The 24,983-nt window shown below is 39.7% G+C and overlaps 1 protein-coding gene across 1 annotated transcript; it reads left to right on the top strand.

The window, feature by feature from the left end:
* The first annotated feature begins 9,486 nt into the window (after nt 1-9,486).
* st8sia1 (ST8 alpha-N-acetyl-neuraminide alpha-2,8-sialyltransferase 1) lies at nt 9,487-24,717 on the top strand. The gene is made up of 5 exons (XM_063905849.1): nt 9,487-10,229; nt 11,234-11,378; nt 16,312-16,421; nt 18,601-18,693; nt 20,517-24,717. The coding sequence occupies exons 1-5, from the start codon at nt 10,012-10,014 to the stop codon at nt 20,995-20,997; spliced, it is 1,047 nt and encodes a 348-aa protein (XP_063761919.1). The 5' UTR covers nt 9,487-10,011; the 3' UTR covers nt 20,998-24,717.
* Nucleotides 24,718-24,983: the final 266 nt, after the last annotated feature.

Raw genomic sequence — 24,983 nt, 5'->3', positions numbered from 1 at the left:
AAACAATGCCAAACTATTGTATAATATAATAGTATCTAAAATAACTAAATGGAATATCTGAAATGTAATGAAAGCTTTAAATAATCAAACAGGTACAATAAATTAATGTTTGTATTACCTGTGAATGGAAGAGAGTCAAACAGCGGCTGCTGGAGACAATAGGCAGCTTTTATGTGAGCGGTGTGGCGCATGGACAGCAGATATAACGTCTGGCCCCAAGAATGTGCTGGCCCCGGACCGAGCATGGAATATCACCTCCCCTGCCACTGTGACAACACCCGGGGAGGGTTATAAAACATGAGCACTACCTTAATGGCATTGTTAAGATGTTGCTAACTGAGGCCGTTAAATAACAGTAGCAAAAGAAAATACATCAATGCCGACAACATTGACAGAATATATTGTTCAAGTGTAACTCCAAGGAAAATATTGTCCTATCTGACTAAGGAAACAAAATCTACCACCAACACCTTCGAAAGCAGAACTGAAGAACACATAAAAACAAAAGCCGAGGTGCAAAGTCATAGTTTTATGGACGTTTATGTGTGAGAATATTTCTCGACCAGGATCAAATACTATGCAACTAGCAAACCTTTTGTTAGTACCAATTAAACTATTGAGGCAAACCTTGTTTATAAGTGAGCTTCAGAGAGGCTGCTAGATTGATTGTGTTACATTTAAAAATGATCTGTTTCCCCTTGTTTCCAGTTCTTAAGGCTAATGATAAGCTAAACAAATGTGCTATATAAATTCATATTAAGCGTACAAACATCTTCTCATCTAACTTTTGATAAGAAATCTAGTTAACTATCAATGTACAGTAAACTAAACAAGTTCTTTAGATAATACCATTCAAGGGTTGAGGTCAGAAGAGTAAAGAGGAAACAAAACAGGACCAAGAGTTTATATTTAGCTTATTAATAAAGTATTTGAGGGGAATAATAAACACCCAAAGAGCAAAATGATAATGTAAGAACAATTACAATCAGAGGCTGTTTTTGACTCATCAATACAAGCCCTTTACTGACTGTTTACTTAGTCAAACACATCATCCAAAAGTTAATTATATGCTTGTCATAAAGTGTGTATGGCAGCCATGCAGAGACCGTTAGCTGCTGTCATTACCTCTGAGATATTCAAGGGGCAAGTGTAGAGTGATCAAGGTTAAATAACAGAAATTAGTTCCTGGGACATTTGATCTTCTCTAATCACAGTTATTATGATAAAAAAATACTGGTTGGAGTAATTATATATTGGTCTAAAATAAGAAGAGGTTTGTTCTCGTCGGCTCTGTTCTTTTTGGTAGAGATAAATAAGTGAGTGGAATTGCAGGTTGTGAATTTCTGCTATGTTGAAGATGTATAATTTATTGTATTCACAGTCGCATGAAGAAGATGGGAAAAGTCGAAAAACACAGATCTGTTTATTAACAGACATGAAATAAAATATGTCCTTTGTGAAATAATGTTTTATTTGTACAGCGTCAACCCATGAAGCTATTCAAGAAGATTCTAAAAAACAGAATTTAAAATGTAGAAATTCTTCCTTTGAACTGGGGAAAAGCCTTCATCATGTGAAGAAAAGCTACACACACTCAATCATGGACATACATTTTTTGAGTACAAAATGAACAATGTGAAAAGGTTGTACTTGCCCCAGCTTAGCCTTTAGTGCAAATATGTTAGCAATAGCATGCCAACATGCTAAACCCAGACAATGAACATGTTTATACCTGCTAAACATTTGCATGATTGCATTGTGAGTGAGCATGATAGCATGTTGGCGTTAGCATTTAGCTCACAGCACTGCTACCATAGCTGTTCTCTATATGAGACAGATACAGTGCGTTACAAAGGAAAACATGTTCATTAAAGGCCTGTGTTGTCTCTGAGACTTCCTCACTTCACTTGACTTTGACTCTTGACCTGCTGCTGTGTGTTGTTGTAGTTACTGCTGTCAAGTATTTCTTGGCCTGCCCATCGAGATATCAGAGCTGGAGAGCTAATCTCGGCCTGAGCTGCGGCACTTCTTGCAAATCAGCTCACCCCTGAGCATCAAGTTTCTCTTCTTTCCACTGACTTATCCTGGAATAAAGCTGATGCAAGTGCTAAGGTGTTTTTGGTAAACAGAGCATTAGCTACAAGGACATCCTCAGAGGAGCAACATTTAAACAAGGAAGTGTTTACGTTGAGCCCTTTGCTCTAAGTGAGTTGTGAAGGCTTCTCAGAGATTAGAAACCAGATGAAGATGAATGACAACATTTTCTGCAACAGGAACATCTCGTATAAAGGTTAGGTAATTTCTTCTTTCTGATTCTCTAATGTATCTGTGATTTGTCTCTTTGAATATTAAATAAGTAGTCGTACATGTACATATACTGTATATATTTATGTCTGTCAATAAATGTGACAAATCTTACATAACATTTGTATTTTCTTATCATGTTCCACATTGCCATGTAACATATAGTGTTATCACAACGTTTGACAGTTTAAATGTTTTATTTATGAACACAAATATTTTTGGCTGCTGCATTCAAAAGTGATGTCATAGTCTCTATGGAAACAATATCATTATGTGCCATACTGTATGTAAGTATTAATCAATTGGTATAATCCAAGCCATTGAAAAATGTACATTTCCATAGTTTTCCAGGCTATCGCATCACCTTTTTGCTGCAATCACAGTTCCTTATTAAGCATTTTAGTGTCAAACAGTGTCTGAAGGCAGGAGCTGAAGGGACAATGCCTCAGTGAGCAAAGAGAGGCAATAGAAGTAGGAAGACACGGGGGACAACAAATGTCTGTCATCATTTTTTTTTTTCCTGTGATCCTCAGCAGGTGGGAGCGCTATTTCTGCTGCAACCCAACTCCCCTCCATCCCCACACAGACACACACACACAATGAAAAAAATAACAGGGAGGCCTTGGTATCCGGGAAGTGCTTGTAATGCACTTTCTACTCTCACTGCTTTTTATAAATAGGTGGGTGACAGCTTAATGTGTCAGCCCATAGTTCTCCTTATGTGGTGGCAAATGTGAACAATTTGAACCTGTGGGAATAAAAGAAGGAAAAATGCACTAAGGCCGCATTAATCCCTGAGGCAGGCTGTCAATGCGTGATCTTCAAGTCTCTCGGTCCGTTCTCACCGGCTGTCGGAGTGATATTTGTTTTGTCAGTTGTCGGCTTTATAATCCATCTGAACCCACTGTCATGGCCAGCTCAGCAATGACGTTGATGTCTGTCGTATCATTAGAAAAAGCATTATAACATGTCGCTAACAATGTTTGATACTTCTTAGGTGACACAATGGGTACTATAAACTGAACATACAATGTTTTAGGCACACTACTACTTTTCATGTTTTTACATAGAGTAGCAAAGTGTAATTTTGAGGTAGTTCACTTGAGTATAAATGCTACATTATACTTGTACTTCACTTCAATTGAGCTGCAGATATTGTAGTTTTACATTTATTTAACATATTTAATTACATTCAACATACTGTATAATATAGTGTATGAATTCTTAGGTATATTTATATTTAATGTAAATAGTTGTCTATATCTTTATGTTATATCAAAACAGTTCTTTGTAATTGTTTTATTTTTGGTTTGTTTTTCTTACAATGTATCTTCTTTAACTGTGTTTATATGCACCATATACACCAAGGCAAATTCCTTGTATGTGTAACCAGCTTGTCAATAAACCTGTATCGTTCTGATTCTGATTTATATATCTTTTTGAAAAAGTCTACAAAACAGCATGAACAGTGGTTAGAATTAGCTCTTTCTTGACTACTACAGGAAAGTGCTGCATAAGGATCTGTTATTATAACATTTGCAAAATATAGTTCCCAAACGGGCCAATGCTTTAAACACACTTATAATACTTCTAATGAATCAATTGTTGTATCAATAAATGTACTGTATGAAAGGATCTGAATACATCTTTCACTTATAAAATATACTATTCTTAACATCTAACAAACAACGTTGTTGATATACAGTAGATTGTGCTATCCAAATCTACAGACAGGTTTTTTGTTCACCTTTCAAGCCTGTGCACCCCTCACATGCTGCCGGATCATGTACAGAGCTCCAGTGGCTCAGGGTTTGGACACAGGGGCACAGGGAGCAGCTGTCACATGACTTCAGCCAAGTGGACTGCCCTCTGCCCGCTGCTCTGACCTTGACGCTGCCTTTGGAGATCCCATCAGGGGGCAGAGGGTGCCCTGAGTAGCCAACATTTCTCAGCTAATCGCACTTTCATTAGCTTACATCAGGCGAAAGGGTACGAGGGCAAGGAGATAACTTTAGGATTGTTCTTGTTTTTATGTTATTTGATGTAGACATGTAAATTGAGATGTCTTTGTATGCTTTTTAACTATTCGGTTGTTATTTACTGCTTTACTTATTTTGTATTTATGCGTTTTTACATGGTATTTGGGAGTAGCACAAGCACAAGTTGCTTTTGTGAAATGTCTGTTGAAATTATAGTTGCCTATTTGGGAAAGACTTGAGGGTTTTTCAAGAGAATCGGTTTTTGTTTTTTTTGTGCAGAAAATTCTAAATGCAGAAATTCCTTCAATCCAAGACATTATGTTATTCTCCCTTGAAAGACAATTGAAGCACCTTTGAACCCTGAAGCATCTGCATTAGCACAATGCGGGCTAAGGGTGCGCAAGGACAAGTTTATTTAAAATCAATAAAGCTATACATAGAATTCAATGCACACAAATAGCCTTGTGACACGTCAACATTCATATCTAAATGTGTCCCTAACCTAACCTTAAATTTACCCTGAAATTGAACTCCTTTAACCAGTCAATCAGTGCTCAGAATTGTAACGCAAAGACTCCTGTGGTGCCTTTAAATAAATAACATACGATCTGAAGAAATTTGCCTTCATAAACACAACACTGAAGATAAACACTTCTTACACACAAAGACACAATCACAGAGCCACGGCTGGTAAAATGATTCCAGGTAACACTGACTTTGTCCACAGGAGGACAGCACTTTAAACAAAGACTCTTCTGGTGTGCAGAAACACCAGAATAGAATAGAATAGAATATAACATAATTCAATATTTCAGGGCAGAATATGAAGAAGCTGCATAATCTTGTGTAAAAGACATTGTTAAACCATGTATGGATTAAAATAGGATCACACGGTGACCTCGGTATGGAGTTAGGGTGTGGTAGCATGCTGCAGCCCTGTCTCAATTAATCGGCCGCATGCTTCGGAGGACCCAGCCGACGTAGATTGGGTAGGCTGGACCAAGCGACCTAGGAAATGAGACAGTCTAGTTTACGGAGCACTTCCTGTTCCTGTTTACATCATAGGCACTGTTCTGTTGCGCTCCAGAAGCCCGATAGCAAATTACTTAACAAGCAAACTCAGCTGAAGAGGATCCAGACACTTTCCTTTTCCTTTTTTTTTGTTTGATTCTTAACAATATTAGTTTTCTAATGTTATTATCTAGCTGTGGTTTAAAACTGTTTATATTCTCCTTCTCTCCCTAAACCTATTAATATAATTAAAACAGAATTTAAGACTGCTTAATGACCTAGAGATATCCTATTATTCCACTGTTATACTTCATGTTGTAAATAATGGTTCAAAGTAAATTAAATAAACAATGTATTTAACAATTACTATTCACATTTTTTTGTTCATCTAATCTCAAAGTAGAGGTAAGAATATATCCATCATCCTCTCTGCAGCTTCATGTCTTCTATTATGAGAACTTCCATCACTAAGACAGAGGAAATCCATCATGTCATTTAACATCACCAGCAGTAAAACAAACTGATCAGCAGAAGTGTGTTGATGGAAGTTGTTTCTTTTATTCACATTCATTAGTGATTCCTCCGTTTGCTGCTGCTTTTCAATCCGCTCTGCTGCAGAGACCTGACCGCTATTTCCTTTGAATAAACCTCACTGGTCACCAGTGCGCATTGCATCCTGGGATACGGTAGACCGCGCAGGACACATCAGATGTATCCTCCAAATCCGGGAAAAGTGGGCCACATTCGGAGGAGTCTTGTCTTTTTTTTAAGTTGGGACAGCCTTCTCTCAGGGGAAGTGACGCAAGCGGTCTACGAATGCAGCCTCAGAAGGATGCGGCTGTTGAATTGAGACGCCGCTACGTCTCAATCATCTTAAAGCCTTTTTTCCTGCAGTGCAGCGATAGTCCAGAACGGGGCAGCAGAACTTCACATTACAGATCTCCGCTGGGAGCAGAGGGGGACACTTTCGTTAGATTTCACATGCAGCAGTCGGTGTCAAGCTTGCGGAAGTTAACAGAGGACAGCTAAATGCAACTTTCAAAATAAAAGACAAGTCGCATCTAATGCGTTGTTGTAGGTAGGCTATAATCCATGAAAACAATGTATTGTAGTCGATAGTTGGTAAACGGGAACACATTGATGTATGGATCCATAATAGTCAAATTGATAAAATGATACAGACCCTGTTTGCAAATGTTTTCAGAAAAATGTTATTGCTAGCAAACTGCTGATGTCAAGAAACTGATCAGGAAAGCTGGCTCTGTCATCGGCATCAAACTGGACAATCTTGAGGCTGTGGTGGATCATGGATAACCCCACCCACCCTTTCCACCTGCAGCTGGACAGACAGCGGAGCTCCTTATGCAACAGACTGCTCCAGCTCCGCTGTCACAAGGACAGGTACAGGAGAACATTCCTGCCCACTGCAATAACTCTGTACAATAATTCCCCCCTGGCTGGCAGACAACTCACTGCTCCATAGCCTCTCTGTAAACTGGATTTAACATGCACTCCTTCACACTTAACATTGTACATTTACATTATAGTGATTTACATTATTGCCTTCTTTGTACATTTGTATATTTCTCATTTCATTTTAGTTCTAATTATTTGTTATTTGTTTTGCTTCTTTTTATATTTCGCTGCTGCAACGAAAACAAATTCCCAGTTTGGGATAAATAAAATGTTTCTGATTCTGATTCTGGTTATTCTAGTAAAACTTTCCAAACATCTTACATTACATTTTTATTTCTGTTCTTCTTGCACTATTTTTTATTATGTTATTGTTTTATATATTTTGCATTGTTGAAGGACCCTTGGACTTAATATTGTCATTGCCATAATTACACTGGATTTACTTTGCATTCGACAATAAAGCCTTTGAATCTTGAATCTTCATGTGGATGCTAACACATATCCTACTATTTTAGAATTGTATTTATGTAACCACACTGTGTTACATATATTTTGAAGAACCTTTTACCGGCTGTTTATAGTAATGGTGATAAATTAGCTCCAAACATTTCACTCACAAATATAGTGTACTTCGACAAAGTGATCAATCTTTGGATAGCACTGCAAATATAATATTTCAAGGGAAATATCAGTCCCTATAAGCTTTGCATTCAAAGTGTGTAGACTTCTGCAGTGACTGATGTTTCAATAGCCACTTGTGAGAATTTTCTTCATCATTTTGTTGACAGGGTGGATTCTGTCAGAAAATATATCAGTAAGAGTGTCACCATGAACACTAACAATGATCTGCTCGTTGCCCCAGCTCATTCTGCTGTGTTTGAACAGTTTGAGTTGGTTTCCCTTTTTTCTCTTGGTGACATAATGAAATCCATGAAATCTACAAATTGCCCATTGGATACTGTCCCTGCCAAAGTGCTGAAAATGGTTTTTAATACTGTGGGGCCTAGTCTCCTGGTTTTTATCAACTCCTGCCTTAGATTAGGAACTGTTCCAGATGCTTTTAAACATGCTGTGGTCAGGCCCCTTCTTAAAAAGCCTAATCTTGACCCCTCTGTGTTATCAAATTTTAGACCTGTCTCCAATCTGCCCTTTCTTTCTAAGGTTTTAGAAAAAACTGTTTTTATACAATTACAGTCCTTTTTGGATGACAACTCCGTACTCGAGAAGTTCCAATCTGGGTTTAGGTCTCGCCACAGTACTGAGTCTGCACTGTTAAAGGTGCACAACGATATTGCTCTGTCTGTGGATGCCAAGTGCCCCGTTATCTTAGTGCTGCTTGATCTGACAGCAGCCTTCGACACGGTGGACCATGCAGTCCTCCTGTCACGTCTAAAAAATTATGTTGGCATCCACGGCACCGCGTTGAAGTGGTTTACATCTTATTTGTCCAGTAGGACTTTCTCTGTTATGGTTGGTGACCTGTCCTCTTCCAGTGCTCCTCTCTCTTGTGGAGTCCCACAAGGATCTATTCTTGGCCCTATCCTTTTTTCTTTGTACATGTTACCACTGGGGTCAATTATAGCCAGGCACAACCTTTCCTTTCACTGTTATGCAGACGACCTGCAAATCTATCTGCCAGTGAAGCCAAACAGTAACAGTGCACATTGTTCTTTATTTGACTGTATTGCTGATATTAAGCAGTGGTTGGCTCAAAATTTTCTTAACTTAAATGATGAAAAAACTGAATGTATTGTGTTTGGAGATACTGCGTCAGCCGACTTTGGCACCCTGTCTCCAAAGCTCAGTTCAACTGTCAGAAATCTTGGTGTAACTTTTGACAGTCATCTCAAGTTCGACAAACAAATCAGTAATGTTGTCAGGACCAGTTTTTTCCAGCTGCGTCTTTTAGCTAAAGTTAAAATGTTTTTAAGCCGCCACGACCTCGAGAAAGCCATTCATGCTTTAATTAGTTCACGGCTAGATTATTGTAACGCACTTTATGTTGGCCTCTCTCAGTCCTCCCTCAGTCGCCTCCAACTCGTGCAAAATGCCGCGGCACGTCTTTTAACCAACACTTACAGACGTGTGCACATTACCCCTGTTCTTAACTCCCTTCATTGGCTTCCTGTCCTTTTTAGAATTGATTTTAAACTTATAATGTTTGTTTTTAAAGCTCTTCATGGCCTTGCCCCATTATATTTATCCGAACTTTTAACCATCCGAGATCCAGGTAGAGCGTTGAGGTCGACAAATCAACTTGTACTGGAAGCGCCCAGATCAAAATATAAACACTGGGGTGACCGAGCCTTTTCCGTCGCTGCTCCCAGGCTCTGGAACAAGCTCCCCACCGAGATGCGTCTCATCTCGGACCCGGGCCTTTTTAAATCCAGGCTAAAAACCTACTTATTTAGGATGGCTTTTAATACCCAGTAGAACGATGGCGCTTTTATCTTATTTTATTTTATTTGACTTTGCTGTATTTTATTGCTCTCACTGTTTTTATTGTTTTTAAATTGTTTTTATTTCTGTCTTTTTATTGTTACACTATGTAAAGCACTTTGGTACTCCGAAAGGATTGTTGTAAAGGGCTGTATAAATAAAGTACATTTACATTTACAAAGTACAAACAGTCAAATAAAAGTCAGCTGGAGACATTTTCAACCAAGAATCGTGTTATTTGTATACATGCTTTTATTTTGAAGACATGATTTCCGTTCGGACCAGTGCAGTCTCTGGTGAACTTGACGCGCCCTCAGCAGCACAAGCAGCACTTTGTCTCAGTAGAAGGGGGTGTTGACAGGAGACCGAGGGGGAGGTGAAGGTGGACTAAATTGGACTGGCCCGGTTCAATTTGCACCGTAGAGCCCGAAGCAGTAAGAGGACAGCGTAGGCCATAGAGGACCGAAGGGCGGGAGAAAAGGGGATCAACGTGGACCAGAACATCGGGGAACCCCTCTTTCGGATTGGGATACGGAGGGACACCGGGGCGGGGAGGAGGCCCGCATGATTCCTCACAAGCAGGCTGTAATGATGGTGGTGATGCACCGGGAGCAGAGCGGAGGATTCCTGCAGAGCCCGACACACTGCACCACAACCCCGCACCCGAGTGTGAGCTGCTGCAGGGTCAGGCGCTTCTGTTTCTCCCCATCTGAGCCCCACCAACAAAAACACGGATTTTCAGACACAAGCTTGACACACGCAACCGGGTAAAAACCTACCGTACAAGATCAATTTATTCTTCAACAGTGTCTCTGGCGGAGAGAACCTTAAGAGGAACCTTTACCGTACCGATTTGAAGTGCATGCACCGGTTGTTTTGCGCCAAGACTACAAGGGGAAAAATGTTGGTGCGATGCTACAGAGGCAAGCTCTCGGTGTGGGCCGCCCTGTGCGTGCTGGTGCTCTGCTGGTTCTACATTTTTCCCGTCTACAGACTCCCCCGCGATAAGGACATAGTGGAGGAGGTGCTGGGGCAGGGGGAGGCATGGCAGAAGAACCAGACGGGCATCGATCTGTACAGGTTCGTGTCAGGTCTCACATTTCTCTCCATTGGTTTAAAGCAGGAACCTGTGTTTTATATATATATATATATATATATATATATATATATATATATATATATATATATTTTAAAGAACATGGGAAGAGATGCTTTTTGTTTATGTGTTTTTGATTTTGCATCCACTTAGAAAAGGACATATACGAGAATATTGAGCTACACACATATCACCAGGGATTCTTGGGAATAATTTAGCGTGACCTCCTTTATTTCTATTTGGGGTCCCTGAACATATGGACATGCCAGTGTTGAAATTGTATGACAAAAAAGTATTTCAGTATTGCTTGAAATGCCCATATCTTGCAAAAATAACAACTTAATTATACCAAAAGCACTCAAAAGAAATGTAAATCCATCAATTGCTATAAGATAAATTAAGATAAAGTACTTTTTGTCTCATCTTAAGATATCTAACAGGAAAAACAACAGGAAATCAGAGAGATGCAAACAAGTGTCACAGACTGTGACTTCTTTTGGACTTCGATACCATTTTGCAAAGCAAATTTTATCAACAGTACATGTTATTCCCACTGTGGCTGCCTTGTTTAGATCCTTTTCTGTTGAGAATTGACAATTCTCCAATGGCAAAGCGGATTAGGTTAATCAGAGGTGACACCTGAGAGCGCTGATGCTCACTTAGAGCTTTACTTTAGGAATGTTTTTATTTTAACAACAACATATTGAAACGTCCCACTATTAAACAGCCTTATAAAGAGCCTTTTATTGATATTCTTCATTCATATTAATCTTTAATATGTGATCATTTCATGTACAGGCCTTGACCTTACAAAAGAGTTATTTGCCTTTCATATAACACATACCTTTTACTCTGTCTCCAGGTAAATAATTAAGCCATTGTTAAAGCCTGTCTTTCATCAGAATCCAAGCAGTCATGTTGAATCCAATTTGCGTCAAAGATCACCACAGAGAACAGACTCTTCATTCCCCACATCGTCTCTGTACAGGAAGTTGCTGACGGAGTGCTGCGAGCCACGGAAGATGTTTGCAGTGACCAAGGAGAACTCGCCGATGGGCAAGGTCCTGTGGTACGACGGAGAGTTCTACCACTCCCGCACTGTCAACAATGAGACCTACCCCCTTTTTGTGCAGGTATGTTGTCATCAGAACCACAAATAGAAAAAGCAAGGTTTTCCCTCAAGAGTGCCACATATTATTTGCCACAAAAAAAGTTGATGCTTTGAAACAGTGTTCTTGAAAAGCAAATAAGAACAGGTGGTCTGATTTGATTATTCAAGGACTCAGCATAATACGACAGAGTGTGGGGGCTGTGGTTTTTAACAAGAATTGTTGGTGATCCATAATGGAGGTGGGGGTGGAGGACAGACATCCTCTGAAGGAGAGAGGATTACTGGTTTAATGCTCTGTACTGTGAGGGGAGTCAACGATGAAATGTGGAGGCTGGTTGGAGAAACCAGACACAGCATCAGTTAAAAGCTAAAATGAAAGATACTCCATCTTTCTCTTTTAGTTGTGTTCTTATCAACATGATATGCATCTAACACTTCTTGTTTCTGTAAGGTTCAGACATGACACAACTGGAAAATAGCAGTGTGAGCGTTCGGGCTCACACTTGGAAGGACACGTCGGGATAGTGAAAACAAATTAAATCTTTATTATAAAACGGGAAATTAACTCAGGCACTGAATGAATAATATGCCGCTCTCTTCAGACGTGGGAGGGGAGACATTCCTCACTCAGGACCCGGTCTACTGCAAGAGACCAGAACCAGGTTACAACCATGTTTTTATTCAGTGACTCATTAGCCGTGTCTCAATTCAACAGCCGCATCCTTTGGAGGCTGCATTCGTAGACCGCTTGCATCACTTCCCCCGAGAGAAGGCTGTCCCAATTTATTTTAAAAGACAAGACTCCTCCGAATGCGGCCGACAAATGCGGCCCACTTTTCCCGGATTTGGAGGATACATCTGATGTATCCTCCGCGGTCTACCGTATCCCAGGATGCAATGCGCACTGGTGACTAATGACGTTTATTCAAAGGAAATAGCGGTCAGGTCTCTGCAGCAGAGCGGATTGAAAAGCAGCAGCAAACGGAGGAATCACTAATGAATGTGAATAAAAAGAAACAACTTCCATCAACACACTTCTGCTGATGTTTGTTTTACTGCTGGTGATGTTAAATGACATGATGGATTTCCTCTGTCTTAGTGATGGAAGTTCTCATAATAGAAGACATGAAGCTGCAGAGAGGATGATGGATATATTCTTACCTCTACTTTGAGATTAGATGAACAAAAAAATGTGAATAGTAATTGTTAAATACATTGTTTATTTCATTTACTTTGAACCATTATTTACAACATGAAGTATAACAGTGGAATAATAGGATATCTCTAGGTCATTAAGCAGTCTTAAATTCTGTTTTAATTATATTAATAGGTTTAGGGAGAGAAGGAGAATATAAACAGTTTTAAACCACAGCTAGATAATAACATTAGAAAACTAATATTGTTAAGAATCAAACAAAAAAAAGGAAAAGGAAAGTGTCTGGATCCTCTTCAGCTGAGTTTGCTTGTTAAGTAATTTGCTATCGGGCTTCTGGAGCGCAACAGAACAGTGCCTATGACGTAAACAGGAACAGGAAGTGCTCCGTAAACTAGACCGTCTTATTTCCTAGGCCGCTCGGTCCAGCCTACCCAATCTACGTCGGCTGGGTCCTCCGAAGCATGCGGCCGATGAATTGAGACACGTTCATTACCTGATTCTAAACAGTTGTTTAGCCTCCGGCTGAGCCACTCCCATCACTCAAGCAGCTGGTGCCCTAAACACACCCTACTGCCACAAGCAGATAAGGCTAAACCTGATGTGTTTTGTCACCTGCTCTGTGTTCTCAAGAGGATATGTCCTGTTCTTTTTCCACTTCGGCCTAATATAAAATGGAGAGACGTTTATGCATGGGTAAAACTGGAGGAGAGTGTGTGCTTCAAGGGTCCCCCCCCCATGTCCTTTTTTCACAAAGAGAATGCAAAACTGGACCTAGAGTGTGTTTTCCTACGCGTGTGTGTGTATACAGACAAGGGCTATTTTTACATGTTTTTACATGTGTGTGGGTGTGCATTTGGATGAGGGTGTTTGTGTCTGGAAACAGGACAGAATGAGAACCTCTGTCATAATTGCTGTTGCCGTGGTTTTTGTATCCAGGGGCAATACATTTCACTAATAAAGAAGATTGGATCCCCATTACTGATGCAGTTAGTTTAATATCGTGGTTGGTAAATGCGACACATTTGTGTCCGTAATTTGCGAGTGAAAGCCAGGCATGTTCATTCATGAGGGATGGGGAGGTGAGGCCAGTAAATTAATGCATTTGAATGTGGAGCGGGAGTGGCCGCGCTGAACCACAGTCTGCAATCATGTACAGTAGAAGGCTTAAACCAGGATCTTAATGTTGCTGGTTGCTTGACCTAGTTGTATTTCTTATTTGTGATAAGTGAAAATACATAGTTTCGTCTTAATTAGAGCTTACATGTAAATAAAATTTATAGTGGAAGAAAATTAAACCATTTATTGCCAATTAACATTTCCGTACATTTTGCCCCAAACACAAAAACGTATTTAATGTTTTAAGTTGTATTTGACAATCCCATTTTAACTTGAGTAATATTATTTTTTACATTTAAAAAAACTGTGCATCAATGTGTCTTCCCAGAACCATTGTCTTTATTAACACACTTTATTTTTGTAGTGGTAGAATCAATGATTCTCCTAACTGAACTTATTTGTGTGGCGTCCCCACTCGAGAAAATGAAAACTATTGTTTCTTTTATTGGGATATGGATGAACCAACCTTTTACAATTTATTATAAAAAGCCATTCATGCCAGGGTTTTGTCTAAACCGGGTAACAAGGGTGCTGCACCTTCTTACTTTCTAGAGAAACCCCTGCATGCCATTTTATCCATGGCATCACCTTTGTTCCTTGAGTGATGTTAGCTGATCTTTCTTTCTTTATGGTCTTTTTATGCTACATCTATCACTGTCACCGGGATGTAGTTGGTGTTTTTCTTGGTGTGTCAGACTCCACCCTCTCACCCTGCCTCAGGTCATGGTGACTCTGCTGCATTTGTATTTTGTCTGTGTGAGTCTCATGCTTGCATTGCTTAGTTTTAGGGTTTGCATTTCCTGTCAAGGCATAAAGTGTGGTCAGGTGCATATGTGCTTCACAGAAGGAACGTGACTAGTAGTTTTGTGTGAATTACAGGTTTGACACAGACAACCAGCCACACTTCACCAAACTTGCAACAGCTACAGTATCTGGGCATCTGCCAGGGAATGTGCCAATTAAGGCTTTGACAGTTAAATGCTTGTTGGTCCGACGGCTCAAACAGAACGTCCATACACGGAGTTCACTCGACTGTATCAATTACTTCTGATCAATTATTCCTCAAATCATGATAACACATTTGCATGCACCTGAATGATCTTCTTATCTGTGGTGAGTCAAACAGTATCTGGCTCCAGTGTTGTTTGGAATATTTGTCCCTTGTTGGTGAGACAAAACAAGAGTTGTGATTACGATTTCTTTAGCAATATCATTTTATTGATAAAACCTGATGGCTAATCAACATATTGGAAATGAAAGGAAAATGATTGTTATTTAAAGCACTTCATTATTACAATCAACATAAACTCTGTCAAGATATTGGATTCACTTTCTAGAAATAACTGTGCTACTGTAAAGTTTCCCCCTCTTAAATGTTTTGCCAACTTGCTGGTACCCATCCTCTACTGGATGTGCTGCAAGCAGCAGGGTATTGTCCTCTGACTCACCCCCCTGTCACGGTCTAAAAGAGAACCCGAGGCGAGGAGAGTTGTGTGTGCGTTTATGTGCCCGTGTATTCTCAAGTGTGTGCACTCCGAGGGGAATAATGAGCACAATTGTTTACGCCGTCCCTCTTAATCCATGCCATGACTTTAATACAGCCAAGTCAAAGAAAAAGGACATTTGTGGCCCCGGCCTGGTGAAGCTTGGTATTTCAGTGTTCTCAGTAACAGTTTTAATACAAATCTATCCAAGGCTTTCATTTAAGTGATGATAGGGCTGCTGAGATTTCCACCCCCGGAGTTACTCCTGCAGTGGCAAGGGTGTAGAGGGTGGAGAGATCATGGAGTAGCTTAACTATATACAGAAAATACAAAACAATATATATTCCCAATTGTGACAACAGCTCAAGATAGTTAGCTATAAAGAATGGAAAAACGATAACAACAACTATCTTTAAAATGAATAAACAGTTTCAAATAGCTAGCTAAACTTATGAAGAAAAAAGCTCAAACTAATAGATTAATGGTTGAAATACCCAGCGATGTTACGCAATTGGAAGTACAAATGCAAATTTAACATATCTAAATATATTGATGGTTTCATTTTATTGTAATTATTATAACAATATCTACTTTGTTCACATATGAAGGGGTTTCTTAGTTCATCTGAGGGCATTTGGGTTACTATAAAATCCACTGTGATTACCAGGCACACATGCAGAGACAAAACAAAAGACATGTACCAGAATGCAGATTTGATTAAAATGGAAGAGTAGGAACAGAGATTATATAACAATGTTTTGTTTTCATTTCACTTCCTTTGGTATCCTGATGTGCTGTTCAGTTCCAGTAACAATTCTGTTCACAGGCATGATAAATTAAAGTGTTTGCTTGGCACTTCCTCCTTTTTCTTTGTCTATGTTTGCTAAGATTTGTTGATGCAATAATTTTATGTATAATATAGACTTTGCTCTTATGCAAAAGCCCTGACAGAACCGGATTTATTTGTCCACCTCTCTCATATGTCCAGGCCTGTTTGTCCTTCAGCACTTTTGTCTGTAAAGGGAAATTAGAAGGAGGCCAAGGTCCTTTTCTTTCCTGAACACAAGGTTACACATGCAGCTGCCTTGATTTTGGTATCTAAGTTGAGAGGAAATTACGTTCTGTTTTTATCCACTGTGTGTGTGTGTGTGTGTGTGTGTGCGCGTGCGCGCTAACTCTGTATGTGTCCCTCTGCGCAGGAGAACCCTCTGCAGCTGCCCCTGAAGAAGTGCGCGGTGGTGGGCAATGGCGGCATTCTCAGGCACAGCAAATGTGGACGAGACATTGACCAGGCCGACTTCGTCCTGCGGTGAGAGACAAGGGGACTTAAAGGGGCTGTTAGTGCATGAGTGTGCATTGTGTATGACTGCTTCACTGCTCCTCCAAATGTGAATGTGCCCATGAGAGCAGCCAAACACCCTCAGCCGGTGGTGATAATGAAAGCTGGTGTCGACTGTAACCCAGAGAGAAAGGCCTGGAAAGAAAAATGGGCCATAGTGAAGGGAAGAGAAAAAGGAGGTTAGACGTGAGTAAGCAAAAATAGGGACAGACTAAGAGGGAGGAAGAGGAGAGGCATAGAAAATCCATCAGGAGAGCACTCATTGAAAGCTAGATGCTGGATAAAAGAAATGAGGGTGGATTGGGACTGAAAAAACTCATTTTTAATATGAGATAAAGGTGATTTTCTTTTCAAAACGAGAAGTGAAAGTGAATTTGCATGGGTGGAAATCCCCTCTGATGAAGCTGTTTACTTTCTGAGAACGTGATAACTAATCCAGACTGTTGAAGCAGAACAAATTGAAGAGAGAGCTAATGATTTAAAATGTAGACCTTGGGCGTGAAGAAAAAGCAGTTTATGTATTTTGACAGCAGCTTTGGCGGCACCTAGAGTGACGGTCACCTTGTATAGCCCACCCAGATCTGATTCCAAAAAACACCTTAATAAACTGCTCAATGACATCTTTTTATCCTCATTTGTCAAACTGACAGTGCTTGTTAAATTCCACTGCTAGTCAAACCACAAATGTGGTATTCCAATCACATGCATGTTTCCCCCCCCCCCCCCCCTTCTCTCCAGAGAATTATCACTGACTCTCTTGGGTAGCCTTTTTTTCAACGTTTTTGGGGGAAATATCACGTTATGTAACCATGTGAAGGCTTACAGTAAACAGCCTCTTGTATTGCCAGCTAGGCAGCTGGGATGTTGTTGCAAAACTTCAAGACACTGAAACTAAAGTACTTGAAATATGTCCTCATGTGTTATTATAACTGGAAGAAAAGAACACCCCATCTTCCTCCACTTCAAAACTATTGTTCCATTTCGAAAACTTTCATTACATCAGAGGAAGTGATGGGATTGGGTATGATTGCATGCAGACTCAAAAAGCCCGATCATTATCTTACAATAACCACATGTGTGTTACAAAGGCACTGCGGATAATAGAAAAACGTGTTTTCAACATACCCAATGTAATGTAACCACTTTTTGAACACAACAGTGTATTTTGGGCTTAAATATGTGATACTTCTGAAATGGACTGTTAATAAAATATCGTATACCAGAAAGTTCACATCTTGTGACATATACATTTGATATGTCATTAACTCAATACTCAGCTGTATTGGTTCAGACATCAAGTTTTGGAAGCAAAGCAGGGCAGATACACCCCTATAGAGGAAACACTACGGCAAGGACACCATGGATATTTTCATCATTCACAAAAAAACAAAGTATCCTTTCCAGCTGTCCGTAATTTCCTCCATCTGCGGATCATAAACAGCTCTGATGTGATTAACAGAATTTGGCAGGAGGTCATTATTCCTTTACTGTCATTCACTCTGTTACACACATCTTGCAAACACAAAATTAACTTTAGTTATTCATTGTGGATTTATGCTAATATCGTTTCTTTGTGACAAAGAGAATGTAAGGGAAAGTTATATCTATCGGGCGTTGTCACACCACTATTTTGCAGGTGTTGTTGCGTCATCATTTCTCTCTGACCTTAAACTGAGTGTGTTTGAATTTTGGACAACCACAAGACATTTTGGGGTTTGGGAAAGGCTAATCGACATATTGCACTGTTTTTAAAATATTTTATAGATATATAATGTATTTTATTTATAAGATTAATTAGACAGATTGACAAATAGTTCATAGTTGCAGCACTATTCCACATTTAAAGTTTCTTTCTGCTGTTCTCACTTCTAGTTTAATTATTAACTGTTACTTTAAGCTTTTTACAAGTATTTCAAAATCTTTGACCTGCTGATTCTGTTGTAAACACACACACACACACACACACACACACACACACACACACTCTACCATGGAAACTGTCTGTTCGATAGCGTAATCAGATCAGGTAATCGCGAGGAAATTACTTTGAGGAACTCGTTGATTGTTTATTCTGTCAGTGCATTTTGTATGTGGAGTGTGTGGAAAAATGAAATAAATAAAAAATACTGTGTGTCTTCTCTTCATTCAGGTGCAACCTTCCGCCGCTTTCAAAGGATTATGTGGAGGATGTGGGAACCAAAACGAACCTGGTCACTGCCAACCCCAGCATCATAGAGAAAAGGTGATCATTAGGCCTTCTCTTCTCAGTAAAACATCCATCACTTGTAATCGTACAAACAAATGGCTAATGGTGATGTCAGGAGATGTATTGTGAGTTGTGGATTAAAATAATTCACACTTTATGTGGCACTTAAAAGTAAAGTCTACAAATAGCTTGTCAGGAAGGCATGAAATTGAAATGTGCGTTAGGCAAGTCGAGTGTTCAGAATGGGACCTGAGAATGATAACGAAAGAAGCAGCGAAAGGCAATATGAAATACAAACCTGAATAGGGATTAAAGTGTAGAATAAATTGAATTGACTGAGGCATTTTGGTAACCCTAACTGTAACCCATGTAATGCTGAATAATAAAGGTTCATCTTAGCTTATCCTATAAAGTGGGTAAGAGCCCTAACAACCCATTGTGCCGCAGTACCGACGACACGATGCTCATTTACTCTGTAGAGGCTCTGCAGATAACTAAACCAGGTCATGGGTGACTTAATGTAAGAAAAGGCAGAGGTGGGAAGTAACTAATGTACTTTACTTGAGTATTGTCATGTTATGCTTTTACTCCACTACATCTATTTAATACCTTTAGTTACTTTACAGATCTGGATTAATGGTGTGAAATATAATCAACCCTTAAATCAGACTTTAGTTCACCTGGAGTAAATTCAAAGTCAAAGTCCACTTTATTGTCAAAGTTTCCACATGTGTTATACATACAGAAAATTGAAATACCGTTTTTGGCAGTCCCACAGTGCAAATATAAACAAGAACATATAACATAAAAAGATAAGAGCGTAGAAAAAAAAAGGGGGGGGGGTAATATAATATTCAGCAGCTACCCTGCAGTATACAAAGCCATTCAAACTAGCTGCACCTTTACCAGCTCTGAGAACACTTTAATGATCAATCATTATAAAACATATCAGAGATATTATGGACCAGAATCAGATATCCTTTTTCTGTCCCGCGATGGGCAGATAGTGGAGATAAAGTGAGGGGGAAAAAATGGCTTTTAACTACATGTTATTTACAACACAATAAGTAAAAAACTAAATAGCTGATATGTACACCATGGTAAAACATAGCATTGTATTTATTTTTAAGAAAAGATCTAGCTGGTACCGTATGCCCAATTTGCATAATAAATACTTTTACTTTTGGTACTTTAAGTATATTTTGATGCTGATACCCTTTATACTTTTATTTGAGAATCAATTTGAATGCAGGACGTTTACTTGTAACAGAGTATTCCTATACTCCGGTACTTCTTATTTTACTCAACTAAAGTAGTACTTCTCCCAAGACTGAGAGCAGGGCTGTCAAACATTGGGATGACCTTGCAGTGTAAAAGTGTTATAATTACAGAGAAGACATTTGACAACGTTTCTGTATTTTGTATGTAGACATGTTATAAATGGACAAAGCAAGGGATAACTCAACCCTCTTCCTTAAAGGTTTATTTTGTATGGTGGTGTGTAAGTTGTTTTGATCATAAAGTGAAATACTATATTGTTCAGTTCCAGATACCGGTGAATGAATGCGTTGTGCCCATTGACTGTGCCTTTGTAGCTACACTGGGATCCGTTCTGTAATCATGAATTTATTGATAAATGTCAGGTTGTTCATAATGTTTTGTGAAATGAGAGTTTATAAAATGTGAACAGAATTTACTTTTAGCACTAAAACAAACGGTACCATTTGGAGTTGTCGTTATTATTCTGTGATTTTACTGGTCCGACCCACTTGAGGTCAAATGTGGCTGTATGTGGCCCCTGAACTGAAATGACACCCCTGCTGTAGAATAACTCTTTCTCTTTTCACTCTATCTCTCAGATTCCAGAACCTCCTGTGGTCCAGGAAAGCTTTCGTGGACAGTATGAAGGTCTACGGATCCAGCTACATCTACATGCCAGCGTTCTCCATGAAGCCTGGCACCGACCCGTCACTGCGGGCCTACTACGCCCTGGCCGACAGCTCCTCCAACCTCACCATGCTCTTTGCAAACCCAGAATTCCTGCTCTCGGTTGGTAAATTCTGGAAAGGCCGCGGGGTGCACGCCAAGCGCCTCTCCACGGGGCTCTTCCTGGTCAGCCTGGCTCTGGGGCTGTGTGAGGAGGTGACAGCCTACGGATTCTGGCCATTCTCTGTCGGCCTGGACGAGCAGCCAGTCAGCCACCACTACTACGACAACATCCTGCCCTATAAGTGGTTCCATGCCATGCCTGAGGAGTTTGTCCAGCTCTGGCAGTTGCACAAAAGTGGCACGTTGCGCATGAGAGTGGGATGCTGCCCCCCTAAGGAAGGTGGGAGTTAGAGCTTCCTGATGAAGCGATAGCGGTCAGTTCAGTGGGCTACTGGAAGCAGATGAGGATTGTGAGGCTGCAGGAAGTTGGCGAACATATTTCCTTAGAGGAACCTCGGCACTTCATTTCTTTCCATATACACTCCTGCCGCCCCCCACCAGAGCTAATCCCTAATTATCATAAGAATGTCCTCCACCCAAACCAGCGGCATCTGGGACACAATAAAACCAGACACATGCAGCCAAACGCACACATTCCCAAACTTGCCATATCTCCTCTCATTTTTGATATTGTGCGTGTTCATGGTATGTCTCGGAAAGCCTTAGCTGGTAAAGTGTGTGGGGTTGGATAGGTGGGGGATGTTTTTAGTTGTTTTTTTTTGTATGCTGACTACTGTATCTGAATGACATGTGTGGCAGCTCGACCAAACACCCCCTCTGGATCTTTTCAAATAGACACAAGGAGCGGAGGACCAGGGGGGGGATAATAAAAGGCACTGAAAGACAGGCCAAATGCGAACAAGGGAGAGATAATGGAATCCTGGTACCTAGTAGCTTGAATAGGACTGAAATGTAATGGAAGAGGGGGAAAAAGGACTGGCAGGGGGGAGAAAAAGAGTGAAAGCTGGCTGGTATGTGCATGAAAGGATTTCTCTTTCTCTGCTTTATTTCAACCAAGCGCTTCATTGGCATTTTCTGGTGCCAAATAGAGCTTCAGTTCGGGAGCCATTAGAAATGGAGTCTTAAGTACTTTACACCCCAGAATGTTTAGCCAAGTTGCATTTGAACACTTCACTGGAAAGGGACATTGAGTAAACCATGTATTGTTTTTGCCAAATTGTGGTTGTTGGGATTAATGTGAATTGTGTTTGTTTTTTTTTCCTGCCATGAAGAGAAGAGAGAAAGCGTTATGGACATATGTAATCAGACATGTTTGCAAACTAACCTCACATATCTCACATGTACCTCACCTGGAAGCGGACATCCTCACTAACTATATAGTACAATTCACTCTCAAGAAGGCTCCTTGGTTTAAAAACAACCTGCTTCTTTTGGGGTTACCAAGTCATCTCTTGGAATCTGTACTATATCTGCCAAGGGAACAGTGCTCTCTTTCAGGCCCACTCTGACACTGTCCTTGTTCTCTCAGATGGCGAGACACTGATATAAAGAGCGGTAGTGACAGAAGAACACTCTATGACTCGAAGTGGCATTTAAAAGGCTGACTTTCGTTCTCGCTGTTATCATTTTTGCATCCGGGCGCAGTAAGAACTGAGCCTCTGTCCTGTGCATCTTTTATAATTGTGATTTTTATTTTTTTGTGTACAAGGGAAAAACAACTCGCTCATGTAGAAGCTAACTCTACTTACACAACTGTTTTTTTGTGCTTGTAGGCCTTGGAGGTGGAACACTTGATTTGAAATGTCTTTCTTTAAAATGTTCTTTAAGAGTGATAAATGTGACTGTGCCATGTTGTTGATACAACACAGGATGACTCTGCATGGAAAGTGCATGGAAGGTACTACAATCCTTGAAAATACTCCTCACGGTACGGGACATGTCGATAGTTTAGTGATTTATGCTGGTCTTTGACTCCTTGTCTGTTAAGCTGCAAAAGGTCCAGTGCCTTTTGAGATATAGTAACGCAAAAAGGATCATCTAAGTGAAAGATATTTCGACGCTGACCAGGCTCTTAAATGTTTTGTTTTATTTTGAACAATCGTTGATATTAACTCTACATCAAATAACTTAAAAAGAATTACATACTGCTGGACCAAGTCAAAAAAGTTTTAAAAAGCTAATAATCTCGGGTCCAAATGCAGCATGTGGTTCTTCCAAACTTGATCAACACTTTTAGCTATTGTTGTGTTTCTTATTTGCACCTTTTTGTTTCCTCTCTCCTGCCCAGTATTGTGAAGGACTGACTCTGGACAGAGTGTGATTTGTAATTGGGCATGAGGATTTTTAAATGTGTACAGGCTTTTTGTACACATATTTTTGTATCTATTCCCATTACGCTCTGAGTTGAGCCCTTATTCCATCCACTGAGTTTTCTTACCAAAAGGGAGTTGAATCTGTCATGTGACTTGAAGGTCTATGTTTAAAACGCTGAAGGGTCGTCATTAATTTGATAGTTTCTCTTGTTGATTTAGCATGGAGGAGCAATCTCACCATGGAGGGCAGAATATCAGCTGTTTGTTTTACATTCCAAATGAATGTTCCTTACCAAGAGGTTGCACATGCCACTATGTTCTTGACAGTTTCATTGTTGTGTTTTATCAGATATTGTTGCATTGCAAATTCAGGAAGTGTACAGAAAGTGATTTTTTGGGGGGAGGAGGGGTGCACTTTTACGTGCTGAGGAAGGTTTGTACCACTGCTGTATGTCAAACATGAAGTTAGCAGCCAGTTAGCTTAGCTTATTGAAGGATTGAAAAAGGCTAGTTTTACTTGGAAATTACATTAAAACATGACAACGTATTTTTAAACAAATGTTCATGCAGGCTCCACAAGAAAAAACACAGATTTTATTTATTATTTCACGGCTGTTTTTTTACAGTGAAACCGCCAAGCTAATATCACATTGGGAGCCATGATCAATCCTTCCGATATAGGGATTCAGTTTAAAACAAATAAAGATACAGTCATAAATACATCTAACTGGCTGCTTGCTGTTGCTTCATATTACGCGTACAGATGTAAAAATCTTTGTCAAACTGTTTCTTTAAAGCTGCCATGAGGTCTGTGAAAATAAGGTTGAACTGGACAGACCGAGAAGGCACGGACACAATGGCAGTATTGTCCATTTGTCTGTACACATTTCTTAAACTGTGGTATGTGTGGCCACAGGGAGATCAATTTGTTCGTGTCTGTTCATGGAGAGGTCACATGTTTGATTCCAGCCGCAGCTACACTACCAGCTGATCTCTGACGTGATTACCACTATGAGACTTGCCATTGTGTTCGTGTCGATTGATCCGTTCCGTAGCCTTCCTTCACGTCATGATGAAAACGTCTTCTAGCGGCTGTTGGTGGTTTAACACAGCAGAGTCGTGATGTGGAGATTGTTATTGTTCAAAGTTTTTAAATCATATCTTCAACTGGGCTCATGCTGTGTCACAAATTAAGCTAAAGTGGGTCAAACAGTTGATGCAAACACATTTTTTGCATTTATTTTAATCTGATTAAATGACTGAATTTTAGGCAGAAGAAACAAGTTAAAGCCGATAGCATTTCCAAATGATTCTACTGACTTAAATCAACCAGTGTGAATATTGATACAGTATTTTTTTGAATTACACAATCTCAGATAAATAATTTAAACAATGTTAGTTGTGGTTATACCGTAAATTTGGTTGAGGCAAGTACAAATAATAATTTGTAAAGACGGTTTGACTCACTTTTAATTAATATCAGTCAGGAGGGCTCAACTTTTCTTACATATTTAAATATTTGATGTTTTGTCAAGCTTTGTTATTTTAAACAACAGATGTAAATGTGCTTTCTCTGCTTTGACAGACTGAATTTGATACTTTGAAAAAAACTTCTTGAAGGCGTTGCTGGTACTGTTACCTCCCGTGCTCATTCATGTCTTCTGATTTAAAGAACCCTTCCTGAGCATGTTAAAAATAAACCAGAAATGCAGTTAAAAATGGAAGTAACAGATTGTATGTGCCTCCTGGATTAAACTGAAGGATGAATAAGTTAAAAAAAACAAAAAAACGATAACAACCATATCCATATAAAAGGCAAACACTAGTATCAAATAAAAGAAGGAAAACTAAAATAACTTGACTGTGGTTTCTTTTGAATTTGAATCCCAGATGTTACATGTGGTTCTGCTGGTTTTTAAGGTTTTTTTTTGCTAAATTATCATTTGAAACAGGAGACAAATGTAGTGCAGATGTGCGTACAAAAGGGGCCCATTTCTATGCCTTCCCTTTGTGTGGGTGCACACATTGTTTGTTCAGTGGTGAGGAATATTGCTGCTGCTGGGT

Source organism: Eleginops maclovinus, chromosome 17 (assembly GCF_036324505.1).
Source record: "Eleginops maclovinus isolate JMC-PN-2008 ecotype Puerto Natales chromosome 17, JC_Emac_rtc_rv5, whole genome shotgun sequence".
NCBI classification, from domain to species: Eukaryota; Metazoa; Chordata; class Actinopteri; order Perciformes; family Eleginopidae; genus Eleginops; species Eleginops maclovinus.
The sequence above is the reverse complement of the archived record's forward strand: the minus strand, read 5'-3'. Positions and strand labels throughout refer to the sequence as shown.

Coding starts and splice junctions, on each gene's coding strand:
- st8sia1 (XM_063905849.1), top strand. CDS start 10,012: ATGCACCGGTTGTTTTGCGCCAAGACTACAAGGGGAAAAATGTTGGTG. Junction 10,230..11,233: donor ACGGGCATCGATCTGTACAG/GTTCGTGTCAGG, acceptor GTCTCTGTACAG/GAAGTTGCTGACGGAGTGCT. Junction 16,422..18,600: donor CAGGCCGACTTCGTCCTGCG/GTGAGAGACAAG, acceptor CTCTTCATTCAG/GTGCAACCTTCCGCCGCTTT.